General features: G+C 38.4%; 1 protein-coding gene across 2 annotated transcripts; it reads left to right on the forward strand.

Annotated features, from left to right (window-relative positions):
• Positions 1 to 8: 8 nt before the first annotated feature.
• hnrnpk (heterogeneous nuclear ribonucleoprotein K) lies at positions 9 to 12,711 on the forward strand. Of its 2 annotated transcripts, none has more exons than XM_008418459.2 (17): positions 9 to 116; positions 1,090 to 1,163; positions 1,279 to 1,441; positions 1,766 to 1,863; positions 2,064 to 2,120; positions 3,050 to 3,093; positions 4,467 to 4,539; positions 5,145 to 5,258; positions 5,499 to 5,627; positions 5,918 to 6,246; positions 6,596 to 6,643; positions 8,322 to 8,361; positions 9,137 to 9,152; positions 9,499 to 9,531; positions 10,024 to 10,091; positions 10,659 to 10,828; positions 11,888 to 12,711. In XM_008418459.2, exons 3-17 carry the CDS (start codon positions 1,384 to 1,386, stop codon positions 11,916 to 11,918), a joined length of 1,308 nt encoding a protein of 435 aa, XP_008416681.2. In that variant the 5' UTR covers positions 9 to 116; positions 1,090 to 1,163; positions 1,279 to 1,383; the 3' UTR covers positions 11,919 to 12,711. The 2 variants fall into 2 exon arrangements, with proteins under 2 accessions (XP_008416681.2, XP_008416680.2); XM_008418458.2 differs by having other exon boundaries at positions 10 to 116; positions 6,593 to 6,643.
• Positions 12,712 to 12,784: the final 73 nt, after the last annotated feature.

A 12,784-nucleotide genomic window follows, 5' to 3' on the forward strand; every position in this document is an offset into this window, starting at 1 on the left:
GCTTACCATTCAGCCAATCAGGACACAGTACATCGAATTGTTCGTTTCCAGGCTCGGAAGAGAAGGAAGGAAGGAAGGAAGCAAGCAAGCAAGCAAGCGAGGTGATAGCGCTGCAGGTTTGTGTTTTTTGGCGATATTTTCAGCTTTTTTCCGAGCACCGTTGGTTAAAAATAATTGGCATGCGTACGTAAAACTACGAGAAAGTACGTTTTATGCGTGTTGTTGTTTCATCTGTCCGGTGCCTTAAAAGCTGGCCTACCTAGCTACGGTTACCCTCTGCCTTGGCAACATGGCGAAACTAGCTAGCCTTTAGCTCGAATCGTTACTGTTGGTCTTTGTACTGGACATCGTTCTAACTGGTGTTGCCAGCTGAAATTTAGATCTATAAGTTGTCTCAAAATGGTATGCTCGTAGTAGTTATGGGCCACTTTATATTAAACTTTGAATTCAGATACGGGGAAATGGCTCGCTTAGCTAATGCGTGGCTCCGTAGGCTTAAGCAACGGCTGCCATTTAGCACGACGAAGCCGCAGTCCGACTACATGGACTAAATTCATACTCACCAAACTGTTATTTTAATATTCTATTAACTCAAAGTTATTATCATTTTTACACCGACTAGATCTGATGTATTTCACACGCCTAAAGTCAGTGGAGGGACGCTTTGCATATTTGCCAACCAGGAGGAAGTAAATCATAAACCAACTTCCACGACTTGCCTTCATTTTAATTTGAACTAATCCTCTTCCAATTTTGTCAAGACTAATACGTAATATGTATATTTTTTGTATTTTAAAACTAAAAACCGAGGTCTGTTAATCGATCAGCGTGTGTGTACATGTATATCTTGTAGCACGTAACGTACGATATAATTGAGTAACAATTTGATTAATTTATCCTTTGGTCTGTGTATGCGCTCTCCGACCAAACAACAGAACCTTGTCCCATAAATATCAGTATTTATCGCTTACTGTTCATAAAGCTTTGTTTGTTATGCAACATCATGGTAGTACGATGCAAAATGAAAGTGCGATCAGTTTTGTTTGGCTGCATTTCTACATTAAAAGAAGGAGCTTCCCTCCCTGACAGGTTGCAAGAGCTGTTTGGCCCCTCTTCACTTAGATCCGCCTATGAACACGCCCTTTTCCCTGTAATAAATATCGGTGAGTCCAGGCTGTCTAATCGTTTTAACAATTTTAATGCTGACTACAGACTAGATGACCTGCCTCTTTCCTCTCCTTTTTTCTTATCCCATTTTAATCGCCTTCAACATGCCAGGAGACGAGAACGCACACAGGGGCTGGTTTCCTGCTACTTTTTCCTGCTCCTGTCACCTGCATATCGAATCAAGGTGCTCTTTTTCCACTATTCCGTTTGAAGACCATGGACACAGAAATTGATCAGCAAGATGAGAGCTCATTCAGCAACACAGAGACGAATGGTATAAACTGTAACTCATTTATGTTGTGCCCTTTAAAGATATTCATATTTTTTGTCTTTTTGTGTTGTACATGCACATGGTAGCAGTGATGTATTGTATTCCACTAAAACTAAATGTTCTTTTTTTTTTGTATTTTTGAGGCCTGCATGTTTTCTGTTGTTAATTAAAAATGATTAGTTTCTATAACCATATTTCTTTTCTATTACATTTTCAATACATGAAAAATTTGACATTTATTAACTTATTTATTGTAAGTAACATTTTCATGAAAGGCATCTACAGTGTTGTCAGTGTGTCTATTTTTATTTTATCTTCTTATTCCAGGTAAACGCCCTGCTGAGGATGCAGATGAACAGAAATCATTCAAACGCTCCAGAAACTGTGATGAGATGGTAGAGCTCCGCATTCTCCTGCAGAGCAAAGTAATTCAGCCCTGTTTTGTTTCAGAATTTAGTCTAAGTGTAAATTCTGCTCTTATTTTAACATTTTATATTTTTTTACTGGTATGATTTCTGATTATTTGATCACACTTAATCGTCTTTACTTTTTTTTTATTTCTAAACATCTTACAATTATGATGATTATTTTTTAAATTTTTTAAATGTTTTTTCTTGTATTGCAGAATGCAGGAGCTGTGATTGGGAAGGGTGGAAAAAACATCAAAGCCCTTCGTTCAGATGTGAGTTCATCAAAGTTTTCTTATCACAGCCAGAAATTCAAAAAGAACATTTTTGTGTTCACTGGCCTCTCAGACTCAACCTTCTCTGTTTGGACAGGACCAGGTTTTGCCTCAATCCTTTTTAAGTGTTAAAAATTATTGCAGTATTTTCAATTATTTCCTTCATTGTAAACATAACAAACACCCGGGCCAGCCAATTTATTCCTTTAGACCTTCAGACGAAATTCTGGAGTTAATTTCATCTTGTTCTGGTAGCTAAAACAACATATATTTTTGCATCCATCTAAACTGGACAAAGGCATAAAAGCCCAATTTATGTTTTATAATGTTAAAATATTTAATCCAGCTGGCAGTATTAATGCTCTAGTTAATTCAGAATGAAACTGGCACAGTGCTGATTTCTTAATGTCACAAGCTAACATTATGTATTCGTATACATATATATTTTAATGTTGCTGAAAACTGGCCAATTATTGAATAATTCTATGTCATTGCCTCTTTCTCTGGTCATTTACAGTTTGTTCTCCCCCTCTTTTTTCACTGTCTCTGGTTTTATTCCCCCAACATTAAATTTTCGTGTTCTTTAATATGCCATTTCCCTTTTTTCCAATGTCAGTTTCTCCTCTTCTCTCTTTGACGACCCAATCTCTGAGAGAATCAATTTAAAATCACATTTCAACACTGCAGAGCCTGTATATTAAAAATGTATTCCTCTCCCCTCTTCCTTGTTTATTATTTTTACTCTTTACTTTTTTTGCCCACTTCCTCCTCCTCCTCTGTTGCCCATGTTCTGGATGGCCCCTCCTGCGCCCGCCCACCTGACACCCTGGTTGGCCCCGCCCATAATCGTGCCCTGTCCCTAAATGGGCGTGTTACTTGATTGACATCTGTGCTCGAATGGCCCTGGCCCCTGCCCATGCCACGCCCAGTACAATGCCAGTGTGTCAGTCCCAGACAGCAGTGGGCCTGAGCGGTATGTCCCTAAGCTCCTCCCTCTCAATGCCTGACTACAGGTCAAACAAGCAAGAAGAAGTGAACAATAATTTGTAGTCCTACCTTTTGTCAAGTCACTATGTTTAAACATATTTAAAGTTTATCAGACTGATCCTAAATGCGATTTTTATCCTAATCTGCCTGTTAAACATCATGTTAATATCCTTTCTATGCCATTTTTAAAGTCATGTCAGGACTGTAACTAAAGTTGGTGCTGTCAGGGTTATTCCACTGTCTTTGAAAATGTCTGCTATAATTTGTGTAGATTTTTTTTTCTTTTTAGGGTTTGTAGGTTTCTCTTATTTGTGGCCATCTGTCCTGTAAATCTTCTTCATTTTCCCTTTCTAAAAGCTCAGTGTTTGTGTATAAATAATGGTGTTTTTGGTTTTCCGTTAGTTCTATGAGCTCACTTGCTTTTAGTATCATCCCATTTTATTTTCATTTTGAAGTCCAAATATCAAAATTTAGATTTTTTATTTTATTTTATTTTTTTATTATTCTTAAATAGTGAGTGTGTTTGTTTCCTTGTCTGTCTTTCATGTAAGCAAATCCTTAATTGCTGGAGTTTTTGAAACTAGAGGTTTTGATTTAGTCCTATCCATCCATGCTTCATTTGAGTTCATAAAATTCAATTTCCCTGACCCGGTTATAAGCATTAACTCCAGCGACTGCAAATTTACAACCTTACAATAGCATAATCTTCTGTCACTTTCGCTCATCTGCAGACTATGTTGCTTCCATGTGTAATCTGCTTTAGTTCTCCTTATCAGTATAACTCCTATATTGCCACAGGTGGGTGCAGACAACAATATTTCAGCCACTAGACTTAATTAAAACAAAACATCTTTGTCATCTTGGCTTTTGTGTTCTTCACCTCATTTAGAGGGTCATTTTTTTGTGGTGTGCATCCACCAACCTATACCATAAACCTTTTAGAATTTTCTCTGGCACTTTTATCTCTTCCTAAAACTTCACTTTCCCCATCTTGCTTCCTCAGTGGTTGCCAAATCCAGTCCTCCTTTCTTTTGGGTCCTTTTCTTATTTTGCCACTGTGCTGCTTTTCTCTGGGAAAGGATGCCTTTTTATTCTACTATATTCCTCTCCTTCCCTATAAAATGACCACCAACTTATTGTGTAAAATGTTAGAAAACGCAGGACCTTATCATTGAGATAGCTCTTTATTCTCCACTTCTAGCAGTGTTAGCTTTTTTTTATGAGTTAAACCAGAGATCTAATGAACTTTATAATCTGAAACTTTGTTTTCTCCTCCCTTGGGATGCCTCCGGGGTACCCCAACCCCACATCGTCTCTGTTGCCGTGCTCTGTTTTGTCATTGGTGGATAAACTATGAAGAATCCTGAGTATCAGTGCAGACATAGAGACTATTGGAGAAATCCTACTGAAGATTATCCCTACATTGGAAGAAGTGAGTTGTTTTGACTTAGATTTTCATGAACTCATTTCAAATAAGTTGTACAGAGAGCACTGATTGATTTCCTTGCTGCCATTTGTTTATCTGCTCTGTAGGTGATGTAGTTCTGCTATTCTGTTCTGACACTGTCAATTTGACTAGTTTGCTTTTGGTTTAAAGCCATGTATTAGTCATGTGTCTTTGAGGTTCTCACAGTGAGATGACCATGACCAAAAATGGAATGGTTTGTATTTATGCAAAGAAATTAAACACATTTTACGATATTAGGAAAACATGCAATATACAGTAAAGGTATAATTTGCACAAAACAAAAGTTATGACAAATATGTAAAAAAAAAATTAAGTAAAAAAATCTTAAATGATTGGTGATTAATTAGTTTTTTAAGTTTCCATTGATTGCGTTATTTTTTTGGCCAGAATTATTTCCAAACAGGAGAATGTAGGAGGTTAAGTGGAAATGTAAAGACAAAACATTTCAGGAAAACTGTATTGATTTTTGCCAGACTAAAGGAAATTGGTTCAGGCAAGTTTATGATCTTGTTTATGAAGGAATGCATGAAAACTGTTGTCAGCATATGGCTTTTATTCTGTTTTTACAGTACCAGCAATACAATGGCAATGACTTTGATTGTGAGCTCCGTCTGCTGATCCATCAGAGCCTGGCGGGCTCCATCATCGGTGTGAAAGGAGCCAAGATCAAGGAGCTTCGGGAGGTATGTGAATATACAAAATTTAATACTTTATTTTTCCTTTTTTTAAGACATTCTGACATGATGTCCTCTGCATGCTATCCATTGAAATAGTACCTTGTGAAATTTCCTTTTTTTCTTCTTTTTTTTATTTTTTTATTAGTCTTAATACCTTCTGATTTCCTTTTTAAGCGCCTTTGTTTTGTTGGAGCTTTTCTTTTTTCTCTTTCTACTCATGTGTGTCTTTCATGCGTGTCTCTCCAGAACACAAAGACCAGCATCAAGCTGTTTCAGGAGTGTTGTCCCCAGTCAACGGACCGTGTGGTGCTGGTTGGTGGTAAAATGGAGAGGGTGGTGGAGTGCATCAAGACCATGCTGGAGCTCATCTCTGAAGTAAGAGTGATTTCCACTATTAATGAGTGAATTTCATGCTTTTTCAGGCTTTACACATTAATATTTGATTCTGTTTCAAAGCCCTTTATTGAGTGTGTTGTTGCGTATGATATAGTAATGATTTAAAGATATCCACTTAAATGTCTTACTTGATGATGTGATTTAGATTTTCTTCAGTCGTATGAATATTTATTTTTAAAAAGGTTTCCTTGCATATAAAACAAATGTACTACTGTATAAAGTGCTTTCCGTATTTCTTTTTGTTTAAAATGTGATCATCTCCGCTTTAGGCTCCAATAAAAGGCCGTACACAGCCCTACGACCCTAACTTCTATGATGAGACATACGAGTACGGTGGTTTCACCATGATGTTCGAGGAGAGGGGAGGCGGCCGCAGGCTCATGGGAGGCTTCCCCATGCGCGGAGGCAGGTCCAGTGGCGACCGCGGGTATGACAGAATGCCTTCCAGCCGAGGGGCGCGTGGACCCCTGCCTCCCTCACGCCGCGATTACGATGATATCAGCCCCCGTAGGGGTCCTCCTCCACCCCACCCCAGTAGGGTTGGCAGGGGAAGCGGGCGTCCGCGAAACATGCCAATGGGTCACCCATACAGGGGAGGGTAAGCTCAGTGCTGCTTTCTGAATCAGAATTTTGGAGTAGCAAGCAGCCTGCATGCACCTTCTCGTCGGTTTTATGTAAAGTTTTACTTTATCAATATCTCACTTGTAGATTTTTTTTTTTGCTCCCCAACTGTCTGAAAATGTTGAGCTTTTTTTGCTTTCTCTCCATTCAGATAAATTCTAATTTCTACCAAAACAATTATGTTTATTATTTAATATGTGAGCTAATGTTGCTTTTTTAGTGGAAAAACTATTGTTCGTATTTATCATTTCATTAAGCATAAGTGCTCATCACTGTATGTCTGGTTGTGTTTGTCCTTTTTTTTTCCTATTTCCATGTTTCAGCAGAGACGATCGTTACTATGACTCATACCGTGGCTCAGATGACAGGTCAAAGTAAGTCTTTGTTTCCAAACCTCTGACTAAACCTCCTAACTCATCCTAACAGGAATGCGTTAAGATTCTTGTTTCAATTTATGTTGCAAAAATAAGTCATACCTGTGGCATTGTTTATCTGTGCTGTTGCTTACTATTGAGTGGCATGCTTTTTCTTTAATACTAATAATACATTTCCAGTTCCTAAAAGTGTTTTGTTATATTTTTTTTAACCAGAATCTTTGATTGCATGGGTGCTTTATTTCTAGTGCTGAGTCTCGTTCTGTGACAACTTGGACTGCACAATAGGTTACAATCATATTTCACTTTATCAAAATTGCAATTAACTATTTGGACTTAAAGTATCATCTGGCCAAGCGCTCGGTCAGCAATATATTTACCGATGTTTGTTTAATGCAGCAGAGAATGTTTTATGAGAGCGTTAAGGTGTTCTGGTAAAGTCATTAAAAAAAACCTGCAGCTAAGTTGTTTCTTTGCCAAAATGACAAATTTAACCAGATTCAGCTTTTTCAATAAATGTTGCTGAACTGAAAATTTTTTATTGAACTATTATTTTACAAGGATAAAAACTAATTGAAATTAAAAATCTATTTTTCAAGGGAGTCCAAATAAAACACGGAAAAATACACGGTTAAAGAAGAAAAGAGAAGAAATACTAAATTTAATATTTTTCCGATGGTAGACTGCTTGCCATCAGCAGTCTATGTTTTCAATAAACTTAGGGTAGAGAGACGGAAAAATTGTTTTTATAAGAAACTTGTATTTTCATTTTGTACTCTAATAGTGTCATAAATATATTGGTCAGTTCTTAGATGTGCTCTAGAATCTCTGCTGCTCAAATATTCTCTCTAACATTTTTCGAAGATTTTGGTTTTCTATTGTCAAATGTATTGTTTTACATTATCAAGTTGTGCAAAACGTCAATCAAAAATAACTTCTTTGCACAAATATTTAAGCAGTTTATATTTCATGCAACTTGCATTTTAACTCTCCATATTTGTCCAGTGGGATGGCCCTTTACAGCCTAAGATGTCCAAAGTAGATGTAGATCACAGTGAAGGCGGGGGTGAAATTGTAAAGGAAAGAACAATCTCCACCAAAACAACTCCTTGCAGTAATAGATAATACAAAGGCATGTTTTTCCAATATTGTGCAGCTTCAATTGTCAGACATGGTTTGTAACAGCAAATTGTGTTGCAGGACTAGAGGAAAAATGTCAACGTAAACAGTTACTGATGCTAAAATCCTCTCACATTTAAGGTTTACTCAAAGTTGGCAACACGCATGTGTTTCTATGGAGTACAAAAGTACAATCCTAATACATTTTGTCGGCTATTTTCACTATTTGTGCTCAGCTTTTAGGAGGGAAATAACAGCAGCCTTTGGCTCTGATCAGCATCACCACCACCTGTCACTCCTCTCACCATAACACTGTCAGAGCTGTTCCTGTTACTGTGTGGGAAGATGGTTGGGAGGAAATGTGTTTATACTGTAATCTTGCTCAGCGTGTGTGTGCAGTTTGACCTAGACCAGAAATTTTTCATGGAATGTTTTCAAGATTATTTTTTTTTCTCCTCCAAGTATTTTCTATTTCTTTCCCATCCAACTCACTTTTTTTTTTCTTTTTCTTCCCCCCCCCCCCGTTTCTCTGCCTGCCTGTTCTCCTCCCCATCGCCAGTGACAGAAGAGGCAGACCGGATCGCTACAGTGATAACATGGTGAGTGACCCTTTGCTAAATGCGTGCAGCTCTGGTGTTCGCATCCTATTAAGTGTGAGCATCCTCAGGCTAGCACAAGACAATATGTTGTGATTGTCCATTGTCCTGCCATTATATAGTATTTTTGTGACAAAACAACGAAGCAATGTCCATAGATCCAAGGCACTTTTTGCATGGTGTAAGCCACCCCACCAAATCACCGTAATCACCTCAGCCGGAGACACCCCATAATAATCAGCTGTAATTGCCCTCTTACTGTGTATTTTTCATGGCCAGCTTGTTTTTCCTGCGAAGAGAGAGAGAGAGAGGATGTTGGGAGTGGAGAAGGTAGGGAGGTGGGGGTGGCCATGGTTCGTTGCTAAGCACTAATAATGCTTTCTTGACAGACTGGAAGGTTTCTTTTTGCCTTTTTCTCTCTTTCCTCTCTCTCTCTCTCTCCCTCCCTGAGACCTGGCAGGATACTGCCTACCGTTGCTCGGCAACAGCTTTTTGAATTGCTTGTTGCCCTGGTAACGGCAGCAGCTGAAAATGGGGGCTGATAGAGATGCAAGGAGAGACAGGAAAAGGGGTCGGGATGGGGAGGGGGGCAAGGAGGTGGAGTCTGTCTCATGGATGAAAACTGGGTGGCTTTCAATTGGGTCTACTCTGAACGAGGCTGCCTCGTTGGGTTTCTGCTCACCAACCTGTAGCGATTTTTATCGGCTCTTTAGCCGATAAGAGGGATGTATCTTTTTGCTCGCTGTAACACTTCTGTCTTTTTGTTTGTTCCTTGCAGAGTGGCGGTGGATATGGTAAGTACAAAGCTCTTTCACTCGCATTGTGTAAATGTTGTTACAAGGCTGCTGCATCCACAAGACTGCAGGCCTCAGATTTCTCCCCAGCATAAGAAAGCAAGAAGACAAAATGATAGGAATTGATGGGGAATCAGACTGAAAGGAAATGGCAGCTGTAATTTGTGTAAAGCTGTATTTTTTTTTATTTTTTTTACACAGCTGAAATTTTTTTTCCTATTCACAATTGATGGTGTGGTGTATTTTGTAGTTTTTAAAGTACATTTTGAATTATGTGGCAAATTAGTGTTTTTTTGTTGTTTTTTTTAAAATGTACAATCTTAGATATTTTTCCTGTTTTTCTCAGATAACAGCTCCTCCTGGGATAGCTACCAGTCAGGTTAGTATTCCTCCTTCGCCCTCAATCAGTTCCAGTCTGAGACATTTACAGAGTTCTGATTTGTTTCGGTGTATTTATATTTTATTCATTCTCCAAGCACTCTACAAAACGGTTCTAACCTCATGGATGTCACTAAAAATCTGGCTGAAGGCTGAAATGTTGTAGTAGTGTGTGGGAGAAAAAACATATTGCTCTGGTTTTGTCATCTTGGTAGTTTTTTCAGTCACCTACTTCTACTACTTTATTTCTTCCACCCATCTATGTGACTCATTTGTTGGTGTAGCGGCATTCATGTAACTAACACACCATGATGCTGTATTACTACAACTTGGCAGCTTTGCAGTCACAACAAGCTTTTCTTTGCCTTTTTGACGAGGCCAAATTGTCGTTTGACCTGTTTTTTCAGTACTGAGCAGTTTTGGTAAAAAGACATGAGTATTTGTCTTGAATCCTTTTATTTTCTAACAGTCTCTCTATTTTGCATGCCTTCAGGTGGACGTGGATCCTATAACGACATGGGCGGTCCTGTCATCACCACACAAGTGACAATCCCTAAAGACGTGAGTTTATGACCGTGACATCAACAGCTTGGCAACCAGAGAGAGATCTGTTGGAGCTGAAGAATCGGATTGTACAAATCTAGTTGAACTGTTCTTTTTTCCTTTGCTACATTTTATCTGCTTCTGCTCAGCTAATCTGAGTTTTTGTTATGAAGTCAAATTTGTTTAATGTTTACCATGTTTAATTCTAAATAGAAAATAATTTTATATTTAAATTAAGATTCGCCAAACAGTGGGTCAGAATAGGTCAATTCCAGTTTTGATTGCCTGGTTAAATTCAGAAAATATAATAATTATTTAATTTTTTTTTTTTTTTTTACAAATATACTTGTCTCATCTGAACCTGGAGCACACTTTCATTTTTACTTGTTTTTAGTAGTTCAGTTAAATTCTGATTAAGGACATGTGATTTGATTCATAAATGCATATTTGTTCCTTGGATTCAAAACTCTTACATCTACTGAAGGAACTGCAGCACATTTCCTTTCAGTCAGTAAAATAGTGTGATTTGGAAGGTCAGATCCACCCTAACCCCCAATTTTTTCCTGTGGTGTTCTCCACCAACAGCTGGCTGGATCCATCATCGGTAAGGGAGGCCAGAGGATCAAACAGATTCGCCACGAGTCGGGGGCCTCCATCAAGATAGACGAACCTTTGGAGGGCTCAGAGGATCGCATTATTACCATCACTGGCACCCAGGACCAGATCCAGAATGCCCAGTACCTTCTACAGAACAGGCAAGTTCTTGCTTATCCTGTTTGAAACGTCACCTTTTTCTTCAAATTATATCTTCTGAAGTCATAAAATTGTATTCTTAAATTCCAAACAGGTGAAAAATTTCATGCAGTTGTACTCGAATCGTGCAGGCCTCCAACATACTGAAGCTTTTCAGCTCTTTTTTTTCCTGCGCAAACGTGATTAAAATAACTCGATTGTTCAATTTGTTTAATCACACATATGGTTCACCGATTATTTATTTTAATAAAATTACATTCCAACACTAGACAGCCAGTTTTTCTTGGATTATACGTTTCTGTTGCCTGCTGTCTCTCTTCACTAACCCCCTTCCTTTCTTCCCCATGCAACCTGCAACTACTTCTAACCTTCCTCTTACATGAAATGGCTGTGAAGGAGTATGCATGCTTAAAGGTGCATATTATTAGCTATTTTTATAAAGGGGCAGTGCGGGTGACAATTGTGATTGACTCGCACTCGTCCGGTAAATCTGATCAGTAGACGGAAAAGACAAATAGGATGTCTATTTGCCATCAGAGCCGTTTCAATGTGAAGCAGGGAGTGGATTGATTCTTCCCTGGCTGCTGCTGTGTGGAAGACTAGTGATTTTGTTGTTTTTAGTTAGATTAAGCGACAACAAATCACAGTCTGCCAAATAGCACAGGCTCCTCCTCTTCTGTCTCCCTTGGCAACCAGTAGGCACGTATAATACACACCATTTCCTTATTGATGCCATCTGAGCTTTGCCCGATTGCTAATACATTCTCAAACCCTCTGCCCTGTCTCATGAGTAGTGTACTGTTGCCATGATAACAGGCCCTGCCTCCCTCTTCCTTCCTGTCTTCCCTTTTCTGTGTTCTGCACCTGCTAGCCACAACCCTCTTTTCCTCCTTTCCTCTTCCTAAATCATGTCTTCTCTCCTGTGCCCTTTGTTCCATCCTGCAGTTCATCCTCTCACATCATTATCCTGCAACAGTTGCAGTGTTTTACTCTGTTAATTTTGTGAAATGCAAATATTTTGTTGGTATTCATTTTTCCGCTCTGTTTTGTTCTCATTGTAGTGTGAAGCAGTACTCTGGTCATTTGCTGTAGACCTTGAGGGAGCAGATTGAAGAAAACTCGGATTGAACCCCACTTCCTCTTCTCAAATCTTTTTGCCCTGGTCCAACACATCCCCCCCTTCAGACTTTTACTCTGGATTGTGGGTGTCTTTTTTTTTTTTATTATTATTTTATTTTTGTATTTTTAATTAAATGTCCGACATTCCTGTGCATCCATAAAAATGTAGAAGATCTGCATTTTTAAGAGTGTAGTCCAATAGTTTGTCTGATTTTTGCTTTGGTTTTTCTTTTGTAACTCGTATATCAAAATATCTCAAGATTTCCCTCAGACATAAAAAAAATAAACCTAACCTTTATTTTTTGGATGGATTTGATTTGTTTTTATGCATAAATGTGGATGATTGTGTCCGAGTGGGTGTGTGCACATGTGGGTGTGTGTGGCTTGGTATGCTTTCAGTTGTCTCCTACAAATTTGTGCAACATACAGAATGTAAGATGTTCCTTCTGTTCTTCAACAGCTCTGGGGAAATTGAAATCTGTAGAATTGATTTTGAATTGTTTGTTGGGAGTTGTGTACAAACAGAACATAATTTCTACCAACACTCTAGCGGTGCAACGAAATAAATCTGGAGTATTGAAGTAACTCCCAAAGTAAGCATTTCTGTTGGTAGTTAAGAGTTGAGGCATTTTATTGGTTATTGGACACATATACTAAACTTTTCTACTTTGTCTGCAAGTTCCTCTCTGAACTTGCCTACTCTTCATTGTTGTGAATTTCACAATGTCAAATTTAAAGAAAAATAAAAGTGCCACTTTTTACTGAATTTTCTGGGGTGTTTTAATAGCGTTCTGATTTTCACCTTTACTTTGGCAGCTAGATTGACTTCCTGTTTGAAA

Source organism: Poecilia reticulata, chromosome 9, assembly GCF_904066995.2.
Source record: "Poecilia reticulata chromosome 9, P_reticulata-male-v2, whole genome shotgun sequence".
NCBI classification, from domain to species: domain Eukaryota; kingdom Metazoa; phylum Chordata; class Actinopteri; order Cyprinodontiformes; family Poeciliidae; genus Poecilia; species Poecilia reticulata.